At 43.0% G+C, this 26,395-nt stretch overlaps 1 protein-coding gene across 2 annotated transcripts in view; it reads right to left on the bottom strand.

Annotated features, from left to right (window-relative positions):
* The window catches only part of DRGX (dorsal root ganglia homeobox), a 115,100-nt gene that overhangs the window by 34,279 nt on the left and 54,426 nt on the right, over positions 1–26,395 (bottom strand). For both annotated transcript variants that reach the window (XM_069242509.1, XM_069242508.1), the window contains exons 3-4: positions 25,922–26,019; positions 17,034–17,135 (exon numbers count right to left, since the gene is read on the bottom strand). In XM_069242509.1, the coding sequence (XP_069098610.1) occupies positions 17,034–17,135; positions 25,922–26,019 (200 nt within the window). The remainder of the gene's footprint in view (positions 1–17,033; positions 17,136–25,921; positions 26,020–26,395) is intronic.

Below are 26,395 nucleotides of genomic sequence, written 5' to 3'. Positions count from 1 at the left end.
GGAGCAATGCTGGCTCCCAAAGGAGGCAGGAAGCCGACTAGGATCACGGGGGCCATGAGGCTCCCCGTGGTCCTGTCACTTTCTTTCGCTCTCTCTCTTCCCCACCCCATAATGGGATCGGAGAGGGAGAGAGATTGCTATTGCAATGCTCTGTCCATAAAATGACTTGAAAGCGTCACGCTAGCATGTTGTTTGGTACAAGTGTTATAGCTACGTTTTGATGCATAGCAGACAAAAAATGTCTTCTAGCCTACTGGTAAAGCTCTTAGATTATCATGCAGAAGGTTGCAGGTTCAATTTGTGGTATCCCAATTCAGGGTGTCTGTTCATTTACCCTTGTTATGAATGTTAAACGTTGCTAGTGAAGGAACATTTGCGTCTTTTTCCCATTAATAACCTTTGGTTTGAATGTCATAGATATGTCTGGGGAATGCACAGTACAGAATCACCTGTGGCCTAGTGGTTAAGGTCTAAGACTCTCACACAGAAAGTGGAGGGTTCCAGTCTAGGTGTGTAAGTTGTCATTACTCAGCTTTAAATTCTTTTCAACTTCAGATATTTAAGGTACATATAGAACGGTGATCTCACTTAAAAAAAAACAAAAGTTACAGGGACCTTATAGTTAGACTTACATTTTAAACATACAAAACCATCAAAATTCAGCTGTTAAAGTTAGAGTTATTTCAAGTAACTATAACTCATGCCCTAAGGTGACTATAACTCACACCCTCATCATGCACTGTTAATTACCCCACATATTGCAACACTCGACATCTTTGATAACATCAATGATAATATCAGTGCAATATTTGCAGTAAAACTATTGAGTAGAAAACTGTGCATGGCGGGGGAGCGAGTTAAAGTTACCTTACGGCACGAGTTATAGTTACTTGAAATAACTCCAGGTATAGCAGCTGAATTTCTATGGTTGTGTACGTTTTAAATGTGAGCCTAACTATAATGTCCCTGTAACCTTTGGTTATTTTAAGTAAATTTCTATGATTTTTTAAATTCTATTTCCAAACTATAACATCCCTGTAACCTGTGATGATTTCAGTTAATATATATATATATATATATATATATATATATATATATATATATATATATATATATATATATAATTTTATTTTTTTTCACTGAAAAAAGCCAAATGTTACAGGGACGTTCTGAATTTAGTCGTACAAAAAAATAGAAATTCAGCAGTTATAGTTAGAGTTATTTCAAGTAACTATAACTCACGCCCTAAGGTAAGTATAACTCGCGCCTTTGCTATGCACACCTAATTACTCCATATATTATAGCACTGATGAGATCTTGTATGGCATTTTTGATATTATCACTGCAACATTTGCTATAAAATTATTGATAAGAAAATAGTGCATGGCGAAGGCGCGAGTTATAGAAACTTAGGGCACTAGTTAAAGTTAAGTAAAAGAACTCTAACTATAACTGCTGAATTTCCATGGTTTTGTACGAGTAAATTCAGAACCTAACTATAACCTCCCTGTAACCTTTGTTTTTTTCCAGTGAATTTCTATATTTTTTTACTGTAAAGTAATTTTATTTAGTATACGTTATTCCAACCCACGCCGCACACAACAGGGGTTGGTTGCAAGGCCTGTCTTGCAGCTAGGCCTTGCAGCCAAGCCCTTATAACCACCCAACACCATGCCTCACACAGCCTTTGGCCGGGTGCAGAGCAGGTTGACCACAGGGCCTATCTTTCAGTGGATCTGTGAGTGGGTGCGTGAGTGTCGGAGTGGGTCTGAAAGTGGGTGTGTGTGTCTATGAGCAGGTCTAAGTGAGTGCATGAGTGTCTGAGTGGGTGTGTGAATGGGTGCATGAGTGCATGTATGAGTGAATGAATTAGTGTATGAATGTGTTTGTGGTTTTTCTTTCAAATGTTCTCACATTTGTGAATATTTTTCTATTAATCTGTGAAAATGAAACCCCATAATTTGCCCCTAAAACACAGCTATATCACATCCCTGGGGACCGGGTATCTTCATCCTGACCCATTACGCCACTTTAATTAGGATTTTCACACCTTGAGATTGTGTCCTTTGAAATAAAATGGTGGCCGAAACTTTCTAGTCAATTTGTGGTCAGCAAAAAAAGATCACGAAACGAAGTCATAGCGGCCAGAGATATACAAATTTGGATTGACCTAAATTTCTCGAAAAACTACTGAAGAGATGTACACCAAATAAACGAATGCACAGTCTGCATAGCGACAGCTAGCTTTCTGCCAAGTTTTGTGCAATTCTGTCCAGTGGTTTAGGCTGTAGATGTGCCTAAAGGTCATATGGGAATTAACATGGGAAACACAACTTTTTTCACCCCACTCCCCCCCAATTTTTCCTTTTTCTGTGACCCGCTTGACGGATCATCCCCAAACTTTCCTTGCACAACAAGAATCACCGCAACACTTTCTTTGGAACATTTCGTGAAGATTCGACAAACAATGCCAAAGATGTAGGCAAGGCAAAAAATGCTTTTTCGATGGGACATGGTTCTAACTATAACTACCTAGTGGCATATTTATATAAAAAAGGAATACCAGGACAAGAAAATTTGATTGAATCATGTAGTGAACTTTTAAACCGTGACTGTTTTACAGTGAGTATGAGGGGGTACCGCCGGGTAACGAATATTTCAGAATAGGAACCAAAAAGCACATTTAATGATAGAATAACAAAAGTTACATTTTGCATGTATACTTGGGATAGCAAGGCCCATATTTATACTTTTTGACGCAAAACTGCGCTAACGCAGTTTTGCGTCAAAAAAATTAGCGCCGGCTAACGCCATTCTGAAGCGCCATGCGGGCTCCGTATTTATTGAATGACGTTAGCCGGCGTTAGCCGCCGTCGCCGTCTGATGTGCGTTAAAAAAAACGACATACACCAGGCAGCGCCGGCGTAGGGGGATATGGGGCTTGGGCGTCAAGAAATGGGGCAAGTCAGGTTGAGGCAATTTTTTCGCCTAAACCCGATTTGCGCCATTTTTTTTCACTCCCAACCCCCATAGAAATGACTCCTGTCTTAGCAAAGACAGGAGTCATGCCCCCTTGCCCAATGGCCATACCCAGGGGACTTCTGTCCCCTGGGCATGGTCATTGGGCATAGTGGCATGTAGGGGGGCACAAATCAGGCCCCCCTATGCCACAATTTTTTTTTTTTTAAAACACTTACCTGAACTTACCTTAATGTCCCTGGGATGGGTCCCTCCAGCCTTGGGTGTCCTCCTGGGGTGGGCAAGGGTGACAGGGGGTGTCCCTGGGGGCATGGGAGGGCACCTCTGGGCTCCTTCAGAGCCCACAGGTCCCTTAACGCCTGCCTTCTGCAGGCGCTAAAAAACGGCACAAAAGCGGCCGTACGTCATTTTTTTTGACCCGCCCACTCCCGGGCGTGAATTTTGCCCGGGAGTATAAATCCGACGCACATGCCTCGCAGTCGATTTTTTAGACGGGAACGCCTACCTTGCATATAATTAACGCAAAGTAGGTGTCCACGCTAAAAAATGACGCTAACTCCATGGACTTTGGCGCTAGACGCGTCTAACACCAAAGTATAAATATGGAGTTAGTTTTGCGTCGAAATTGCGTAAAAAAAAACGACGCAATTCCGATGCAAACGGAGTATAAATATGCCCCCAAGTGTTTTTTTTGTAAATACAATTCACTCTCAACTGTTTCCTCCTGTGGGGAAAGATATACCTTCCAGGGTCAGAACGTTCAGTGAATAGCTTAATCAGTGTGGCTTACACCCACTCAAGGCTGTACCTTCTACCAGTTGTAATTTACACCTGCTTTTGTTTATCGCACCATCTTGCATTGGAACGTGTTGTGTCATGGTCGGTGGAGATTTGGTTGGCCGGTGGGTGATGCACAATGTTTTCATTTTGTTGGTTTGACGTTATAGTCTAAAAACTCTTATATTGCCAAAAATGCTCATCACATATAACTCTGTTTTTCAGATATAGGTGGTGGTGGAGTGCTGAGCACAGACTGTCTGCTGAGGACATCTCTATCTGAGCCCCTGCGCCCCCTCCTCTGAGCCCTAATTCAGTGAAGGTCGTCAGTGTTAGGGCCTTTAATTGGGCAATTTTTCATTATCATATTTTAATGACTTTGCGCTGACAGATCCCTTCTTCTGAGGAAAGTGCCTGATGGAGTCGTTTATTCGCCCATTTAGTTATTGTTTGACAACATCATCTCTGATTAGGAGCCTCCTTTCCAGGGCATTAATCACATTTGAATGAAGGGTTGGAGGCGGGGCGCAAGGGGACTTGGCTCTGATACGCCTTGTCCCCAGGGTATTAGTGGGTGAGGGGCTCCTTGAAAGAGAAGCTCTGCAGAATCAGCCCCCCTCCCATCCTTCACTCTCCTACCCGCCTTAAGAAAATAAGATTCAGCAATGCTCTTCTATGTATGTTTTGTTTTTACAATTATTTATTTACATGATTATTTCCAGAGACTTATAGAATGGAATGTGGTTCGTTTGGGATGTCAGGCGACAATCTGGATAATTCCAGAGTGCTGGTCCCAGTATGCTTAAGGCTTTGTCACCAATAAGCAAGAGATATATATTCCTCTCAATGTAGAGTACATTAAGAAATAAATATTCAGTATGCCCATAGTTAGTCACTTCCCATCCCCCGCCCCAACCTTCTAGTCCTTTACGTAGAAGTTGTTTCAAGGGGAAATACCTGCTGTTAATCTTTAGTAATTGTGTAACAAAATTCAATGTAATGTTATAATCAAAAGATGTTATTGCTTTAAACGTTTATCTGAGGTGCCAAAACATATGTCTCTCACAGACATATAACAATCAATGCCGTGTTTTTCCTGTCTAGGGTTACCTCAGAGCGATGCATTTGGCATCTTTTGAGACTTAAGTAGTTGAAGAATAGTTATATTTTTTAAGAATTAGATAATTTAGGAGACTATAAAGTGACGTATGTGTGCGCATGTGTGTGTTTGTGTGTGTAGGTGCTATTATTACTTTATCGGCAGTGTCTTCTCAGCTGTGGTAAGTGCTCCATAAATGCAACTATAACACTTAGGCCCATGTTTATACTTTTTTAGCTCCACATTTTCGTCATTTTTTGGCGCAAAATTACAAAATCTAAGGTACATATTTATGCTTTTTTAGCACCGCATTTGCATCATTTTTTGACGCAAAAGCGGCGCAAACTTGCAAAATACAATTGTATTTCGTAAGTTTGCTCCGTTTTTGCGTCAAAAAGCGGCGTAAATGCAGTGCCAAAAAAGTATAAATATGGGCCTAATTGTATTTTGTAAATTTGCGCCACTTTTGCGTCAAAAAATGACGCAAATGGGGCACTAAAAAAGTATAAATATGGACAATAGGTCCAGTGTGCATTTCACAACAAAGGTCGGACATTATAATCCAGGTGGCCTAAGTACAGGAGTATAGAGCGTGCACTGATACCACAGCCGGAGGCTTAACATGAAGAACAAGGGACTTCCTAAACATCTGTAGAGCAACCTTGCGGTGCCACAGTGGGGATTATACATGGTGACCCTGATGACTCCAGTACCTTATAATCCCTATGGTACTGGCAGCACTGCAGCAGGTTTATATGATGACTTGATTGTACCCGGTACATTAGTACCACATTAGTTCTTGTACCCCCCCACCAGGAGATGTCACTAAGACTTGAGGATCTGTGCATATTAGTTCCAGTTATTCCAAATACAAAGGATGGACTAGAACCATTGGGTCCTAGTAGTGGACTGCCATTCAGTGAAAAGGGAAATGTGATCCGATATTTGGTTATGAGAAGTACACCACAAGCCAATTGAGAAGCATAACTAGTGTAGCGGCCATGTGGAGCAACTGGTGTCCTACAGTGAAAGGAAAAATAACTTTATACAGACCTGATGTGTTGTTTTCTGACACTAAGAGCACATAAGGGTTCAGAAATGTAAACACCACAAAAATAAATCATAAATGCTGTTTAATTGGAAGTTTATCCCAAAGGAGATTATGTCTTCTTCAAGAAGCTACATTTTGGACTGTTGAAAGAGTAAAAATACAGAGATAAAAAAGCGGATAGGGTTTATATTTCTTAAAACCCCAAATTAAAAATACTATTAGAAAAAACATTCTCCCTATGGAAGATCTGGCATAGATGGGTGTAAGTGTGTGTATATATATATATTTTTTTTTTTCATTGAAAAATCCAAAGGATATAGACGTTTTATAGTTTGGCTCACGTTTTACCACACAAAACCATAGAAATTCAGCCGTTATAGCTATACTTATATTAAGGACCTATAACTCGCAGCCTAAAGTTACTTTCCAGCACAAGTTGTAGTTTCTTCAGATAAGTACAACTATAAGTATAACTATAACTGCCAAATTTCTTCATCCAACCCTCTCTAACCAACCTATCCCACGCCTCACACAGTCTTTGGCTGTGTGCAGCGGGGGTTAGCTGCAGAGCCTGCCCCCGCAATAATTTTGATCATAGCCCCAGCGTGGTGATGGTCTCCAGGACTGCGGCATTAGCCACTAAGTTATATAATATTTAATATATGTATATATATATTACATATTAGATAACCTAGCGGCCCGCCCCCCTCGCAGCCCTGGTGACTATCACCTCCCCGGGCCTATAATCAAAATATCCCACGACACGCTGAGTCTTTGTTTGTGTGCGGCGGGGGTTAGCTTCAGAGCATGCCCCCCTCCGCATTAATTTTGATTATAGCTCCGGTGTGGTGATGGTCCCCAGGACTGCGGCATTAGCCACTATGCTATATAATATAATATATATATTATATAACCTAGTGGCCCGCGACCCTCGCAGCCCTGGGGACCATCACTTCCCCGGGGCTAGAATCAAAACTAATGCAGGGGGGCAGGCTCTGCAGCTAACCCCGCTGCACACAGCCAAATACTGTGCGCGACGTGGAATAGGTTGGTTATACGGGGTTGGACGCAGAAATTCAGCAGTTATAGTTATGCTTATAGTTGTACTTATCTGAAGAAACTATAACTTGTGCTGGAAAGTAACTTTACGCTGCGAGTTATATATATATATGATTTGTTTTGGTAATTCTTAAGAATACATCTGCAGTTCAATGGCTTCTGCAGTTTTCCAGGTCTAAGTCTTCCCCCGGTTCATTTGTTCGGGGGACCATCCATCTATCAGCGGACAGACTGCAGATTTTGAGGTTCAACATCTATAAAGTGCAAGGCATATTGTTTTCTGTGAATAATCAACCAAGGGCATTAATTTGAGGAAAACCAGTCCCCTTTCTCACCATACACCAACTTCTATTTGGTGTGAGCTTCGCAGTGCTTCCTGCCAGGAAACTACCTGCAAAACGTATGGGACTCCCACCAAAGACCAACTTTCTGCAGGTTGTCTGGCCCGCTCTTCATCCTTCTCCCAAGTTTCCTTGGCTTTTGTCTTTCCATTCCTGCGCTAAGCACACTTTTCCGCTTAAGTAAGTACGTTCTGTCTCGGAAACCAATTCTGCGAAACAGGGTTTCCATTTTCTAAGCGCTGGTTCACTGCACGTACTAAAAAAATGTTGTAAATGAAGCCCTCATTGGCTTTCTGGCCTGTGCTCTTCATTCACTAAGGAACAGACAAAAGGAAGGTCAAAAGGTTACAGAGAGAGAGAGAGAGAGAAAGTGAGAGTGTATGGGCGTGGATGTGCAGTATGTGTGTGTGTTTGTGTGTGTGCATATAGTGTGCATGTGTGTGCGTGCAGTGTGTGTATGTGTGTGCGTGCAGTGTGTGTAAGTGTGTGCAGTGTGTGTGTGTTTGTGTCTGTGCATATAGTGTGCATGTGTGTGCGTGCAGTGTGTGTATGTGTGTGCGTGCAGTGTGTGTAAGTGTGTGCAGTGTGTGCTTGTGTATAGTGTGTATGTATGTGTGGGTGTGCGTGCGTTTGTTAGAGCCATCTTAATCTCTAATGTGAATGGATGCCTTACACAGCACTTACCTGCCCATAAATTTAATCTATCGAATCAGAGCACTCTGGGAATTGTAGTCTTGGGTCTCTATAGTTAACCTAACACACATAACAACAAAGGCTTATAAAAGTTCATCCCAGGACTGGAAAACTACTGTCCTGGTGGCAAGGAGCCATTGTGTTACCCTACTTATGAGGCCATATAGCTAGGGCTACCTTGCTCTTTCCATTGAGTAGTGACACATCCCTTCGGTTTCTAAAGCTTGAAATAACGATCACAACACTTTTCAAGCCTTAAGCTAAGGTAAACTTTATTTATGTTGTTAGGTTTGGTAAATAATAGTGCAGAATTACAAAACTTGTGTGAGGTTTGTTAACAGATATACATCCTTTTGACTTTTTATAGTTTTTTTTTAGAACCTATGTCAATTAAATGCTTGTAGAAAATTCCCCTAGATTCCACAGCTACTCATATCTACTGGTTGAGTCATGTCCTGGGTGTCTACTGCACCTTTCCTTTTTATTTGGTAACGGCATTATGCATGCTAAGACTTCTTGGACGCTGGTGCGAAAGCGTGTGTGGTAGGAAGCTTGAATTGGCAAAGATTACCCTAATGGTATGGAGCCATTTATCAGCTATGGTTACACAGGTGTGCACCGCTTGTGCACACTACAACACAGTAAAACTGCTTCAGTATTTTCTAATAAAACGACCATACAATGTAACTATTGAAGAAGGAGATGTGTCTAACTTATTAATGAGCACACCATAATACAAACTCTCACTTTGCAAAAGAGAATGTTATAGAAGCCAATTGGCCCCATTTCATAAAGTTCACCACATTCAAGCTATGTAATTTTAACCTTCAGCAATTTGAGTGTGGAGACTATTAAATCCATGGCTGTAATGGGCAAGCAGAAATATAAACAGCAATTTGCGAAGTACTTTTGGGCAAAGTTCAGGACTCAACAAGCACTGGCAAAGTCAACAGGTTTGGGTTTAATGTGCTAACACATGCAGTGTTAGAACATTAAAGGGAGACACAAGCGAGGGAGTCAGTAGTTCTGTGCAAGTACAGAAGTGGAGGTGGAAGTATGCACCCAAGGAGCCAAAAGCATTCAGAGATAGATGGATACTTCACTGGGCTGAGTCAAGACGTGAATGACAAAGTATCAAGCCAATGGCCGGAAGAGGTGGACCCCAAGCCCACCTTATATACAGTGTTAACAATAGATCGGTTGAAAGCTAAGCTGTCAAAACCCAGGCCCAAAAAGGTGTACCTCATGACATTCGGTGGGGAAGCAGGTATAAACATACACACACCAATTCACTCGCACATGGACACACAAGCACACTCACTGCGTAGTGCTCTACAAGCAATTCAAATTAACAAAAAAATAATTGAAACAAAATTTCAACAATAGCAGGTCTACAATAGGGGTTGACAATAACAAAACTGTCACCCTGTGAAATGTTACTTTCTTCCCTAAACGTAGTAAAATAAAAAATAAAAATGTGAGGAAAAGCCTCCGTTACGGTGCCAGTGTCACCAAAAATATCCTCAAGAACACTAGTTTTTTGCAAGTTAGACAAATCTAGAATTTCGTAAAAATCCCTTGTTAATGTGCCAAATTAGTACTCTGAGGTGGTGCTCTACAAAACACCTCAATAAATAAATACAGCAATACAGCCCTAAGTCACTCCCAATAATCAAGGCCACAGCCCAACATGCGACAGCGCATACCCGCAGACTAGAAGTGGTGGACGCTCTTGTAATGCTTGTCGTAGAATAATGATTGCTCTGGTTAAAATCAATAACAAATGGTAAATAAATGTTCTACATATACAGGCCACTGTCTGAGGCGCTGCTGGTCCTTGGAGCCTTGCATTATGCTAGGACTGGCAGGAGAGGGGATCCCGCCACATTAATCTTAGCACTCCCCCTCCTTCATTCACACATACGCTTCCATTCTGATGCCTAAGTTGTGTTCTGGGATAATAGGCAACAATAGAGTCTCGAGGGGGGGTTATCGGAAAGCCCCCCGTCACAGGTCCTATCTCACCCTTGCACCTTCCAGGCAGAATTCATTCGCATTTTCCCCTCAAAGCCTGCAAATGGCTCATTTATCTTAATTTGCAGCGAAAGGCGACAAAAATAGGCCACCTCCACCAAAAGAGAATTTTCCTTGGCAAATAATAATCTGACTTTAATTTGCCCGCCTATGACCAGTGAGTCATGTTGAGATTTAATAATCAACATCGCCTGATCCGATTAGGGGAGAATAATTTGTTTACAATAGGCCCAATTTACTGCCCCTGAATCTCATTATCTGTCCTCAGTCACTGGGCTTAAGCGCTGCTAATATGGCCCAGGGGAGCAAGAAAGGGGGGGGCGAGGTGGAAGGGGACCATGTGCAAGGGGGTCTCTATTTCCTGCAATTAGATCCCTGCACAGTCCTGTGCCGCAGGTCCAAAAACACCCTGAGTATGCAAGAGTAATATACTAGGAAGGACAAATTACATGCTTAGGTCTAATAGAACCGATGCTTCCTGGTGACATTCCTCAAAATCTGGAACATTGGAAAATGGAACTTCCCAAGAAAACAAACCGAAGGTCAAAAAGATCCATAGGAAAACATTGCAAACAAGAGTGGACAACAGAAAACGCAGTCCACACCACAAAGCACCATAGAAAGCACAATCAAAACTAAGGGCGAGCCATAGAAAATGCAACCCAAATCAGACAGAAGGATGGAAAATGCAATACGGTCCATAAAGTACCATAGAAAACACATTTCACAGCAGAGTGTGCCTTACAGACGAAAAGCAACAGTGGAGTGTGCTGTAAAACGTACACAAAAAATATAACATCAATAAGACTGAACATAAGAAGCACATAACAAATCAAGGTGTAATACAGGAAGCATAACCCAAATCACAACGTAATATACTGAAGAAAATGCAACAAAGTCAGACTGTCACATGGAAAAGAAAACTCAAGCTAGACTGTACAGGAGAGGGCAAGAGAAGTTACTAAACATTTAAAAAACAATCACCACCCAATAAAGAAGGTACCATAGGACAATCATACCATGGGATAATGCATACCAAAGTACTAAAACACAGCCCTAACCACTCATGCAATTGAAAACATAACTCAGATCAGACTTTTCCACAGAAAGCAGAATCAAAACCAGACCGCGCCATTAAAGCCAACCAAAGAAACAAAAGACAGAGTAAATAAAATAAAATGAATAAATAAAGTGTAAACAAATGACGAAAAAGATTTCACAAAGTACAGAAAAAAGAAAAACAAAGAGAGACCGCAGAGTAGAATTTGCAAGATTGACCACTTTCTTCATTTAAATCTGCTCGCCAGCAACTAACGCCTGCATTACATACATTGCTCCAGGTGGTCCTGGGTTGTTTGTCTAGACTACATTGTACCGATGACACGTTTTGACCCATTTTTACCACCGTATTTCTTCTAGCGCAAACAATGCCATTGCAACTTCTTACCTAAAATGTTTGACAGTTCATCTTTTTTTAATGTGTCTGTGTATACCGCGCTTTGACTTTTAAGTGCTCAGCCCATTAAAAAAAAGTAACATTTCTACATACAGATGGTTATTATTCCTCCGTAGACACCATCTCCCACTTCCGTGAGAAAAAAAACTAATGAATTCATATGAATGTTGAATAACAGGGTGCCAGGGTGCCACTGTGCCACTCCCAGAACATACAACTTTTTGAAATGGAAGTGTAGCAGAATGACTCTCTAATAGTCCGTAACAAACCTGTGAAAGTGTGCTTAGGAGGATCAGGTCAAAGGGACCTGGACACATGCCTACCTCGAGTGAAACCTCAAAGGAATTTTGTCTACCACCCTCATCAATGCACTTTTTAGACCGCAAAAAGCTAAATAAGGGGATCCATCCCAAGATTCGCACATTTCAAACAAAAAGCCTTATCAATGGACCCCACGTGTGCTTAAGCATTTACCCAGAGCTCAATATATGACATTGCCACCCAGTTATCTAACCTGAGACAGATCACCACCAGAATCCAGTGCCCAGTGGCATCAACCCAAAATACACAGCAGTATCCTAGAGAAACACCAGAACACAAACAATCGCTGAGAGCGTGATTTGAATCCTTAAAAATATTTGGAAAGCAACCCGGAAGTCCAACAGCACTGTGAAGCCATATTTATGGCAGACAGGGTTCTATATAAAGTTTAATAGTATAACATACTGTCAGATACCATAGGCCATGGAAATTATGCATCGACAGTGGATCAAATTATGCATCAGGATTAATTACATTGTGTGTCAAAATAGAGGTAAATCATGCATCAGAAAAAGGCATTTTATGCAATTAAGCCACATTATGTGGCATAATGTACATAATGATAATATGCCAAGGTTATAATTTTAATACACATTGATACAAAATTATTTCTTTTGCTAATGAAAACAAACTGGTTTCCTACAAAAAATATACACATTTAGCATATTCCATTCAAGTGTTATTTATCAACAATTGATAGTTTGGTTCTGCATGCAAGAACTGGTATACATTTTAATAATGTTGCCCTTCACACCTCAAAGAGCAAAATAATATAAATAAAGTTGTACTGAAAAGAAAAGGTGTGCTTTTCTACCTCATGCATTCCAAATCTCGATTTCTGATCTCCATACATAAACCTTTACTGAGTTCCTACATAAAGTTTGTTTGATTTCCTCCTGAACTAGATCCAAAACCCTCTAAAAGGCAGGCACAAACCTTCCAAATTACTGATATCTAAATTCACAACCCTCTGAGTTTTTAATTCCAATATTTTAAATCTCTACCCCCCACCAAGCGTTACATCCAAACCCACACCCAAACTCTTATATTTACAACTCCCTAAATATGATCACTGAAGCTCAACATCTCTGGCCTAAACATCATTATTTCCAATAGCCCAAAACACAAAAAATGAATTCCAATACACCAGATGCTTATGTGTCACTCAATACTCTAAACCTCTTCTCAAACGCTTATGTACCTGAAAACACTTTAATCTCTGATCCACAGACCTCTAAATATCTGATTCCTTTAACTTTATATATTTGATTCCATAACCTCCAAGTGTTTGCTTCTCATAACAGAATCCCTGAATTACCACATCTATGCCTCTAAATGCCTGCTCTATATCCCTTCACATTCATGGCCTTCAACATTTTGACTCCCAAATTTCTGAATCTCTTTCCTAATACTCCCAAATCTATGATGCTGAAACACCTACATCATTAATCCCTAAATTACTAAATTGCTGTTTGTCCAAGACCATAAAACATCTGGAACACTAAACCTTAATCTATGATTCTCACAAACCCAAATATGTGATTTTCCAACTCCAAAAATACCTTATCCTCAAAACCTTAAAACTGTTTCCGAAAACCATTTACTGTATCATACCCAAACCACTAAATCAGACAAATCTCTGATGTTCTGATCCCAAGACACTAGATGTAAGATTTCCCAAATCTCCCAGGCCCTAAACCCTCAAGGCTTTGATCTGCTGTGTTTGTGTGTTGTGGAAAGAGGTGGGGATGGGTGAGTGGGGAGGGGTGCGGAGGGGGGCTCAGGTTTGTTCCTCCAGTGCTGGAAATTGATGCTTGGCTTTGATGTAATTTAGGACCTTAGAGACGCGGACAAATTAGTGTAGAACATTATCACTAGTTAATTATGAATGAGCGATTAATCAACCTAATCTAATATTCCACATTATGTTGATGTTATTAAAGTGCATCATGAAAGTGACAGATCGTATCTCTCTCTGCCTCCTCCAGCCAGGAGTGCACTCAGCATTGGGGGGGAGCCAAAGGGGGGTAAAGAAGAGGGCAAAGCAGAGTACGATAGGAAGCAAGTGGCACAGGGATGAAAGCAGGAGCTATTAGGGAGCAGTACGTGGAGGTGAGTGCATAGCCTGCAGGGATGGGCAGGAATGAGGCGGCAAGTCAGACAGAGGAAGGAGGGCAGTGGCTGTACTGAGCCAAGAGCAGGGGAAGAAAGGGCATCAGTCGTAAAGTGCATAATTTGTAAAATACAAAAAAAAGAAAGTGCAGTGGCACAATATTTTTCTCAGGAGCTGCCACTAGTACAACCGAGTGGCAGGGTTACTGAAAACCCAAGCTACCTAGTATTGATTCAACCTCATGCCTCTTTTTTGAACCACCCTACACTTCCTGTCCCTTTAACTCAAGCTTTCAAATTATTTTCACCCCTCCCTTTGCCAGATTTCCCATCTTTCTCTTCCTCTTTGTAGCTCCCTTCTCTGTCATTTGGTATCTTGTCCTAGACTGAAGTCTGATAATGAAAAATAAATCTCGAGTCCAAAAAGGGAGTGCAGGTGTCCACCACTTGAAACCACTGGCTCTGTTAAGCACTGTCAGTGCTGGGCAGGTATGGGAGGAAGTTCGGTGCAGACTGCTGAACCAGGGCTGATATGGACCAGGGAAGACGTGTGAGATCAGGACATGTTGATATTGATATTGTTTGTAGAGCTTGTGAATGCCCAGGGGCATCTTGGCACTGGCATCCACTAGATTTTCAACTGTGAAACTAATAGGGCAACTTGGACAGGATGAGCATGACTTAGAAGGGAGCGATACTACGGGGATAATAAGCAGGAACTGCAAGGAATGAGGATGAATTCGGAAGGGTGAGGGGAAGGAACAGCAGGGGCCCCATGGCTGAGTGGGGATAGCACAGAAGCTCAATGCAAAAGGATCCACCGCCCCCTCCCCTCACGGGGAAACGTGGCAGTGCATCCCTAGAATTGTACTTTGCCTTGTCTACCACACATATAAAATGGCCTCGGGCTGCGTAGACTGAGTATGGGGCCTTTCCGCCTCTGCCCATCTCTGCTCCTACACCAAAGGGCTGGAGGGACAGGCCTACATTATACCCTTTGGGCTACGGATTTTGCAGGGATACGAGCATGGGAGCAGGCATCACACAGGGGTGGTGAGCATGACCTAAGTGGAGAGCAGGCACTGAGGACGCAGAGCCTGGACTGCTGGGAGGAGCAGCACTGAGAGAAAACAAGAGACAGTGTGCTAGCAGCAAAGCTGCTACCAAGCAGAAATGGGGGGCGAGGGCAGGTACTGTATGGGAAGCGCATAACTAAGAAAGCAGAGCCAGAAGGAGTGAGTGCGACTGGAAGGGAGCAGGGTCTAATGGTGCAAGCTGCGGGAAGGAGGCAGCAGGAGGTGTGCGCACCACAATTAAATCAGAGCAGGGGAAGAAAAAATAGAGCATGGATTGGACAATGTAAAAAACAGACGAAGGGACTGAAGGTTACGCAAACAGAATTTCATTATTACCTGCCTAATAATACTGTTTTTGTTGCACAACTCACTCGGATACTCACTTGTCCGGTCACCTGTTGGGGCCCACTGCTCTTAAGACACTTTAAAGTGGTCAGGGATTGTGGGATGATCTCTCACTCTCTGGTCAGTTTATGTAGCCTGAGTTCTTAATGCCTGCCTTTTACTTGAAAAGTGCCACGTTACCTAAGGTTTTAATTTAAACTATATTGCTTAATCATCGCTCTCCTAGGTACCCCTACTTTCCTGAGTTCAAGAGTAGCCCCCTTCAGCCTCTACCCCAAGACACAGCTCACACAACTGCCAGGGGCCCAATCTGGGGGTGATCAAATATTATGAGTAAGTCATCATATAATTCAAACTTTAGTGAGAAATCTGAATAGTGATCACTAAACTATGCTCTGTGGGATTAGGTAAGCGATATTTGCGCCTTATTATCTCACTCCTCTACGTTGATGGTAAACTAGGAACATTTGGTTCCTCCATCCCAACCTACGCATCATGCATAATCTTGATTTCTCCTTGTGGACGTCACCCCAGCACCTGAATTAAATGAATGGATTCATATTTGTGAAACAAGCTTATACCCTTAGGTGTCTTGGTGCTGTCGGTCCATATAGGAAAGAAAAGACCAGATCTGGTGTAAAGGTTTTAGCTGAAATTGCCAGGTTTTGATTCTTTTCTAAATAGTTGGTGATTTACAGTACTTCTAATGTTCAGGGGAAGGGTGTCATAGAGTTTAGCTGCTAGGAAGGAAAGAAGTCTGCCACCTTGTCTGGTTAGTCTGATCGTAAGGAGACATACATTATACAGGTTTGCAGAACTTAGGCGGTGCAATATTTTGTTTAATAAATCTAGGTGGTTCCTTATGCAGGGCTTTGCGAACACCACATATTGCTGCAAACAGATCTCTTCCCTGGAGATAACCAGTGCAAGGTCTTCACAAAGGATGATCGGAATTATACGTAAGAAAGTCTATAATGGTGCATACCGCAGCATTTTGTCCCACCTACAGCCTTTGTCAAAGAAACTGGGGTGCACCAGAGTTCAAAGAGTTGCTGTAATCTAATTGAGATAAGATTAAGGTCTACGGGCCCATTTTACGAGACCATTAGCAGGGGCCTAAAGGAGAGAAGCTCTATCAGGTACAAGCAAGAGTAAGTTTGGTGTTTGCATATTGTGGCAGAGGACTAAAGCTAGTAGTCCTCATGGGCAAGCCCATAACAGACTGAAACCCAGCAAGGATACCTATATTCCTACCAGGAGGTGGGGTGGCCTGATAGTCCCAGCTAGGCTGTTCCTATTTGAGCAGGGCCGACACTGATTTGCATATGGCAGGGTTCTGTCTAGAGTGGCTTAGTGGGCGAAAAATGATGGTCGGGATTACGGGCCTAAGCAACTCTCTGTCTCCTGACAGTAATTCAACCATTCCTTCTATCGCCTTGTATTTTGCTGCTGGAGACAGACTCCAACTTCAGGACTGACTGGCGTTACATGACAGCAGAAAATAAACTTTTTTTCCTCACTGTTGTGAGATGATGGCAACGAATAACAGCAGCTTGAAAAGCTTTTTGGGGATAGCATATAGGAATGGGACCGGTATTCAGCAACTATGTGTGTGCGTTCCACCCCACCTCAGGACCACTCCCCCTCCCATCCCCACAGCCCATTCCACTGTGCAGAGCCCCGGGGGTACCTGCACGCGGGCCTCCGTCAGGCTGATCTTCATCGCCAGCTCCTCTCGCGTGAAGACATCTGGGTAGTGAGTCTGGGCGAAAACCGCCTCCAGGGCCTCCAGCTGTGGGCAGAACAGAGCAATATTTATATATCAATAACATCCAATATTCATGGGCTCGCATTACCAACAGCCACCAGCAGCCGCCAAGCCCAGGGAGCAGTGTGCAGCAGACAGCGGGAGGGGATGGGGTGCGGAGGGGGTAACTATCCGTGCACAAAGTGCAAACTGCTAAGGGTGAAAGGCGGGGCGGAGACGTGAGGAGCGCCGAGGAGGGGGAACTTGAGACGACGGAGAGGCGAGAGGGGTAAAGGAGAGGTGGGGAGATAGTTTTACATCACTTTCACACCAGTAGTTTCCATTAAGTAGATTATCTCTGAAAAGTTCATTTAGTACAGTTTTTTTTTTTTTTTAAATACCGTCCGTCGGTCATGGGCAAAGCAAACGTAAAGAAACTGAGTTTACAGAAGAACTGACACACTGGTCGTGCAGATAAACGCATATATACTTTCAGGGGTACAGACATGAAGGCACAGACGCGAGAGCAGATACACACAGATAAGAGCAGACCGACGTAAGGGCGGACACACACTTAAGTACAGATACCACATCCGCAGCTATATACAATCACGTGCAGGCAGTGACAGGTACAGGGAAAAGGACATGAATGCAAACAGACAAGGGTAAGGACAGATAGACATTCTTACTCACAAAGGTAGCCACAGCTAGCTTAGGTGCCTTACAGAACACTCATTTATTGTGCGCACCTAAGCGCTAGGTCAGTCTTTTGTTAGTCACCAAGACCGACTTTTATTTGTTGATGAAAGACTCCCGGAGATGTGATAGCCGCTTTGCATCTGAGCCCAGGAGTACCAACTTTAATGCTCCCTAAGCCACAATAATATTATGTTATTGTATTCACATTTGTCCACCACCAACATCAGTTGACATGATATCAGAGAATGAGGCTGTAGTGGTGCGTGCGGGCTCGCAGTATCAACCATATTATTAGGTCTCAGCCTACCAGACATTGCAGCTGTCTGCTTTGCTAAAGACATTTTAGGGACTTTCAGAAAGTTGACCTAGGAATGCATTTCACCTGTTGACTACCATTAAGTTTGTGGAATGTAATCACATTTTCAGGCTTTCTATTTGCTGGCTTTATTTGCTTTAGTCTCTCCAGGTTCAGTTCATCCCTCCGTTGCCTAAATCATGTTTACTGTATTCTTCCACAAACTCCCTTTCTGTAAACAGGCCTTTAATTCTTGTTCTTATCTTGTCACATTTGCTGTGCATTCAAAGACCAAGGTCAAATGCCCGGCTCTGTCTTCCAAGGGCACTTGTTTACTTTTCTTTCTCTGACTTGAATGTGGGGGGATTTATGTGACAATCTTGCTGGCTACTGGGGGTAAGAAAGAGTTTTTCTAGCACACGACAACATTTAAAGGAACTGTAAGTATTCCAAATATATCGAATTAGGAACACAAATGAAGAACATTTTTTGTTACTTCTGAAGTGTGTCGGATACAGATACTTTATTATGATTAAAAAAATCAGTACACCAGGTGATGCAATTTCCACACATTTTCATTTGTGCACCATGTAGTTTTATCAGTAAAACTGTATGTCTGTGCAAATGTAATAGTCATTTAAATGGAAAATGTGTTGTCTGAAATGAAAGCGCGCTACTATACCATGTATACCCTTCTCTACTCCACTCCAATCTACTCTGCACCACTCCACTCTATTATGCACCATTTCACACCACTGCACTGTACTCTGCACCACTCCATGCCACTGCACTCTGCACAACTCCACTCTACGCCACTGTACTCTAGCCACTTCACACTAGGGGGCATATTTATACTCCGTTTGCGCCAAATTTGCGTCGTTTTTTTCGACGCAAATTCGGCGCAAAACTAACGCCATATTTATACTTTGGCGTTAGACGCGTCTAGCGCCAAAGTATGAGGAAAGAGCGTCATTTTTTTACGTGAACGCCTACCTTGCGTTAATGAGATGCAAGGTAGGCGTTCCCGTCTAAAAAAATGACTGCGACACAAATGCGTCGTATTTATACTCCCGGGCAAAAATCACGCCCGGGAGTGGGCGGGGCAAAAAACCCCGCATTTGCGCCTCTTTTTAACGCCTGGGTCAGGGCAGGCGTTAAGGGACCTGTGGGCTCAAAATGAGCCCACAGCTGCCCTCCCATGCCCCCAGGGACCCCCCCTGCCACCCTTGCCCACCCCAGGAGGACACCCAAGGATGGAGGGACCCATCCCAGGGACATTCAGGTAAGTTCAGGTAAGTATATATATATTTTTTTTTTATTTTTTTTTTGGCATAGGGGGGCCTGATTTGTGCCCCCCTACATGCCACAATGCCCAATGACCATGCCCAGGGGACATAAGTCCCCTGGGCATGACCATTGGGCAAGGGGGCATGACTCCTGTCTTTACTAAGACAGGAGTCATGTAAATGGCGTCTGGGCGTCGTAAAAAATGGCGCAAATCGGGTGGAGGCGATTTTTTGGCGTCAACCTGACTTGCACCATTTTAAGACGCCCTAACGCCATTTTTCCCTACGCCGGCGCTGCCTGGTGTACGTGGTTTTTTTCCACGCACACCAGGCAGCGCCGGTCTGCTAGCGCCGGCTAACGCCATTCAATAAATACGGCGCCCGCATGGCGCTTCAGAATGGTGTTAGCCGGCGCTAAACTTTTTGACGCTAAACTGCGTTAGCGCAGTTTAGCGTCAAAAAGTATAAATACGGGCCTAGGTGTCTCTACTCTATCCTGTACCACTCTACTCTGTGCCAATGCACTCTTTGCCACTCTACTCTACATCACTGCACCCTTTGCAACTGCACTCTACACCACTCCAGTCTAGGCCTCACCAATCTACTCTGCACAACACCACTCTTCACCAATGTACTCTACACCACTCTGCAACATTGCACTCTATGTCACTACACTCTATGCCAGTACACTATATGCTAGTGCACCGTTCCACTGTATGACACTCTAATCTACTCTACACTACTGCACTCTATGCCACTGCATTCTACCTCATTTACTCTATGCCATTACACTCTATGGCACTCTACACAGTTGCACTCTGCCCTGCACCACTCCACTCTATGCCACCTCACTCTACTCTGAAACAATCTACTCTACTCCACTGCACTCTACCAAACAGTACTCTACTCTGTGCCACTGCACTCTATGCCTATGCTTTCTACGCTGCTGTACTCTTAACCATTGCACTCAACTCCAATACACTCTATATAACTGCACTCTGTCACTACACTTTATGCCACTGCACTCTATATGTATCACTGTGCTATATGCCACAGCTCTCTACTGCACTGCACTCTACACTCTATTCTGAAACACTGCACTCTCCACCACTGAACTCTATGATACTCTACTCTGCACTACTCCACCTTACGCCATTGCACTCTATGCCACTGCACTCTACGGCATTATACTCTACTCTGCACCACGCTATGCTAGTCTACACTGCACGACTCTACGCCACTGCACTCTATGCAGCTCATGTCTACTATGTTCTCTATGCCGCTTGACTCTACTCTGCGTCACTGCCCTCTGTAATGCTCAGCTCTACTCCACTCTGTACCACTCTGTGCCACTCTACGCCACTCCACTCTGTGCCACTCCACTCTGTGCCACTCCACTTTGCACCACTTCACTCTACTATGCACCACTCTAATCTATGCCACAGCACTGTACAATGCTGCATTGTATGCCACTGAATTCAGAGCCACTTCACTCTATGTCACTGTACTCTGTAACACTCTAAACCAGTGCACTCTATTCCATGCCACTCCAGTGAATGCCACTCTACGCAACTCCGCACAATGCCACTCTAAACACACACTGCCACTCCAGTTTACAACACTCTATTCCACTCTTCGCCATTCCACTCTATGACACTGCACACAACTGTTCTCTACAACACTGACTTTCAGCCATGCTGAACAGTAGCATGCTGGTGTTCAACATGGCTAAAACACCTTGGCAAAGCGAATAGCTCTTGCATAGACAAGACCTATTGGCTTTGCCACTGCTTGTTTGGAGTTGGTGTTAGAGTGCCAGGGTGGAATACATTATGATACATCTGTGGGTATCGTAATGCAAATTGGATGGTGTTCGATTTGGCGTTATGTTTGTAGAGGCTATGATGGGAAACAGTGAATGTAGCTGAGCCAAATGGGTTATATTTTGTTCACTTCTGCATATGTATAGTGTTGTTCAGTTGTTGAATGTTGGTTGGGATTTTATGCCTGTGGCAAACAGTGTGTGTAGAGGGGATAAAGCAGGATGGAGAATTTATGTCTTTAAGTGTACACAAGTGGTATAGTCAGAGCCTCTGCAATTATGTGGCAGAAGAGGACCAAATTATGTGTCAGGGTTGATTAAATTTCGTATCAAGAAAAGGCAAATTATGTGGCGTAATGCACCACTGTATGACACTCTAATCTACTCTGCGCCACTGCAGCACTTTATGTCAACGTTTTCATTTCATTAGTATCTGTTTTGATGTCCAAATACAGAAATCAGCAACTGAAAGGTGGTCCAACCCTCCCTGGTAAAGGGCCTGACAGTTAGCGACAACATGTGTGGCATAATTTTTCGTACATTTTGATTCAGTTCAGCTACAAACTAATTTTATTAAGACTGCAAATTAGGTGAAATATGAAGGATTATGTTGCACGTTTGCCAAGTACCTAATTATGTGGAAAATGCCGCAACCACAGACTCACATAATTCTAGTGGTCCTGGGTATAGTGGGTGAAGTTGAATAGGCACTGTGTGTCAATACTCATGGTGCAGTACAATGCATTTATACTCAAATTTATAACTGTGCCATGTGACGACTATAGTTGGATGGGAATTATGGCCCGTATTTATACTTTTTGACGCTAAACTGCGCTAACGCAGTTTAGCGGCAAAAAATTTTGCGCCGGCTAACGCCATTCTGAAGCGCCATGCGGGCGCCGTATTTATTGAATGGCGTTAGCCGGCGCAAGCAGACCGGCGCTGACTGGTGTGCGTGGAAAAAAACCACGTACACCAGGCAGCGCCGGCGTAGGGAAAAATGGCGCTAGGGCGTCTTAAAAATGGTGCAAGTCAGGTTGACGCAAAAAATCGCCTCCACCCGATTTGCGCCATTTTTAACGACGCCCAGACGCCATTTACATGACTCCTGTCTTAGTAAAGACAGGAGTCATGCCCCCTTGCCCAATGGCCATGCCCAGGGGACTTATGTCCCCTGGGCATGGTCATTGGGCATTGAGGCATGTAGGGGGGCACAAATCAGGCCCCCCTATGCCACAAAAAAATATAAAAAAAAAAAATATTTATACTTACCTGAACTTACCTGAATGTCCCTGGGGTGGGTCCCTCCATCCTTGGGTGTCCTCCTGGGGTGGGCAAGGGTGGCAGGGGGGGTCCCTGGGGGCATGGGAGGGCAGCTGTGGGCTCATTTTGAGCCCACAGGTCCCTTAACGCCTGCCCTGACCCAGGCGTTAAAAAGTGGCGCAAATGCGGGGTTTTCTGCCCCGCCAACTCCCGGGCGTAATTTTTGCCCGGGAGTATAAATACGACGCATTTGCGTCGCAGTCATTTTTTGGGACGGGAACGCCTACCTTGCATCTCATTAACGCAAGGAAGGCGTTCACGCTAAAAAACGACGCTCTTTACTCATACTTTGGCGCTAGACGCGTCTAGCGCCAAAGTATAAATATGGCGTTAGTTTTGCGCCGAATTTGCGTCGAAAAAAACGACGCTAATTCGCCGCAAACGGAGTATAAATATGCCCCTATTTGAGCGTCACTAAGGGTGTATAGTGTGCAATTGACTGTGGATTTTATATTGAATATCACAATGGGATTGGACAGTGCAGGTGCAGTTGATGGGGATAATACTGTACATCTACAAATGTCATAGTGGGTGTGTGGTCAATCCACCCACCTGGCAGCCTCAAGGTGATAACCGCATTGTATTCTTTCCTGATAAGAATAGCTCTATATAACCTGTGGACTGCATGTTTGGATCTTAACTTTTCCTGTGAGATCCCTCCCGTGTTTTCACCTAGGAGGATGGCAACCTATTTTGTGTTTAGATGAACAAAGAAATTGCAAGGACAATCCCAAATCTCAAGGCTATATGACCGTATTTCTCCCATTGGCATGAAAAGACTACTTGGGTCTCAGGAACTCCACAGAAGCTGGATGTGTATTTGGCAGGTGTTTATTTGCTGAGAAGAGTGCTGATAGTGTGTTGAGAGATCGTAGTTGTCCTTGCATTGTGTGTGGTTTGAGGGCGGAGATGATATGGCTCAGCTAGTGCATTTGGCTTTGGGCACATCAACACTTTTTCTTTACTCTCCTCAGTCCTGGCTCAGAACTTGGTGTCTGTCTGGGCGAAGAATTTCAATATACAAGCTGCTTGTGCAGCTTTTCCTATAGGCTGTACAGGAACCACTGGCAGAGTTTCCAATATGTTCTTAGTCTCAATATAGCTGCATTTGAGTCACAAAATTCTCCTACTTGCAAAGACAAGGTGTACCTAGACAGAATTACCCGACTCTCGTTTAAACAGCCTGACAACATCCAGGCCATTCAACTTGGACAACTTGGATGAGGTATCAGTAGTGAAAATAAGCGACCAGGCTCTGAGCGAAGATCTATGGTTGAGACCATTAAGAGGACAGTTGTATAAAGATCTCTTAAGAGGAGCAGAAGAAGGTCTGTGGGTCTGTAGGCCTATAGATTTGTACCTCTGAGGTACACGGCACAGGCCAAGTACACCTCTGCGTTAGCTCCAGCTTCCTAAAATCCTTAAAGAAACGTCCCTTTGACCTTGCTTGGAGGAATCCACGAAGGAGCATGAACCCAAACTGGTCCAGTGTACACTATCAACTGGTCTGTGGCTCTGGCCACAAAACCATTCTTCCTAAAAATAACTTGTAAAATGTTCACAGGCAGAACTGTGAAAATTAACTTTCTTCATACAAAAATTATACTCTAATTTTTCAAAAACTGCAATCTTGGATATAGTTATTTATAGAGGGCTTACCAAGGTCTGGCAAAATGCAAATTGCCACCTTGCACACCACCTTATGCAGACTAAATGCATCAGAAATTTTCTTTTCACTCGTTTAGTCTTCATACAACACCAACATTAATTCAAACCGAAAACAATTATGTGACCACTCTACCTCTGATATTTTTTTACACTTTTTACATACACGCATAAATGCACCCAAAGTGGCATTAAGTATAAGCCACTGAACGTTTGCATTGATTGGGCAGAAAGGGCAAAGTTACAGGTCACTAAATATGAGACATAACATGAACAAGCACTGGCAAAGCCAATAGGTCTGACCTTGACAAGCTGGTGCAATGTTTGATTTTTATTGCAAGCATATGTCGCAAAAAGAAAAGGGGAAATAAGAAAATATGGTGTCACAGTAACAGGGTCATCAAAAGCTTGCAGTAAAAATTTTAAATAAAAAAATCTGTGATGTGACTGTTATCTTAATGATTAGAATAAATAACAAGCTTTTCAGTTGTGCCACATATATTTCATTATTATTGTTTATGAAAGAGACAAGAATAAACTATACGAAAACCAAGCACTCAAATCACCGTCAGCTACAATGTTACAGTGTCACCTAATCACTTTATAACAGCGACTTATATAAAAAGGAAACTAAATCCCAATCTAACTGAGCAACGAGACAACGAAAAGCAAGCAAAATAAATATCCGATAATTAAAATATAAACAAAAAAATGTGGGGTCGCGGAAGAACAACACTTGTGACTCTCTCGAACAGATGATAAGGTGGAGGGAGACCTGCTGGCATGGGGTGCAAAGTTGGACAGTTTTAACGCACATGAGGATACAGAATAAAACTCTGGTACAGGGGATCTCTACCTGGGGATTTGACCCCCCTCCCTTAGACCAGAGGGGGTTGCTTGCACTGAGCAAGAACCCTTTGAAATACTGGTGACTACTCTATAATTCCTTTCGAGGTCTCTGTATGGTCTATAATATCTGGCTTATTACGGATTGCATACAAAAATGTATCTATATGTCTATGACATGTCCAGGCACGTGCTGTGGGGCTGTTCTGTTCTTTAGAAATGCAAAAATAAAGTTTAAAAAAAATATATATATATATAAAACAATAAATACAATTTGCCAATTAAGGAAACAAAACTATTGTTTGGCAGTTGTGGACACTGTGCACAGGCTTTGTGCAGCCACTGAAAGGGAAAGAAGCCAGTGTGTAAAGTGGGCTGATCAAATACCACATGTGGTAATCCTGTGGTGTCCAGAAGCTTAATATGAATGGCAATTTAACAAATGAATGTATGCAGTCTTCTGAACAAAGGCACCTCTGCGTATGTATAGCACTGTCTCAAATGCCTGACCTAAAACACAATGGAACCTTAATTGTGTATTTCCTATAAAGCATCTTCATAATAAACATGCCATAAATAGTAAAGTTCAGAGAGGGGGTCTACATATAATGCATGATTGTCGAGTAGACAAACATGTATTCGTACAGATGGTCTTAACCATCTGAACAGTCTTCAGAGCATCTCAATTGTTCAAGGATGAGCATTAGAAAGGTAGTTACCCTTTTCATTGGCTGATCCCACCACATATATGTTACAATGTTGAGTTACAAAATATCATTGTGCAACAATATTGACAGCTGGATAACCACTATATATATTCAAAGTAAATATAGGTAAGCATAGATTTACTATTCGTAACTCCGCATCTACGCACCGTTAAAACATGAGTTCTCACCTGCTGAAGGGTGAAAGTTGTCCTGTTCCTCCGTTGTTTCCTGCGCAAAAACCCATCATCAAAATCTGCTGTAGAGTGACTACCGAAGGGAGCTGAGCCTGAATAAGAGAAGAGAGGGTAGTGAGACACACAGACACAGAGACAAGCTGTGAGGCACCAGAATAGACACAAACTGAAAGTGAGGCAGATGGTCCAAGACTAGGTAGAAGAGCTGCCAAAGTTCACTAAACCCGCAAATCCAAGAGACATAATGTGTGGATCACAATTCACAAAGACGCAGTGGGGGAACCTAGCACAGGTCAAAAGGAGAGTCCTGGTAAGGACAAGTGAAAAGGAGACATATGAATAGAGAAGGACCCAACAGTGAAATTAGGGGAAAGGCGCACATAAGTAGAAAAACATTACAAGGCACAAAAGTGGTGTGAGAGCTGCAGTGTATAAGACACAGAGGCACAAACCAAAAAAGCATTATGG

This window comes from Pleurodeles waltl, chromosome 6 (assembly GCF_031143425.1).
Source record: "Pleurodeles waltl isolate 20211129_DDA chromosome 6, aPleWal1.hap1.20221129, whole genome shotgun sequence".
NCBI classification, from domain to species: Eukaryota; Metazoa; Chordata; class Amphibia; order Caudata; family Salamandridae; genus Pleurodeles; species Pleurodeles waltl.
Note: the sequence above shows the minus strand (reverse complement) of the source record. Positions and strands in the feature narration are given on the sequence as shown.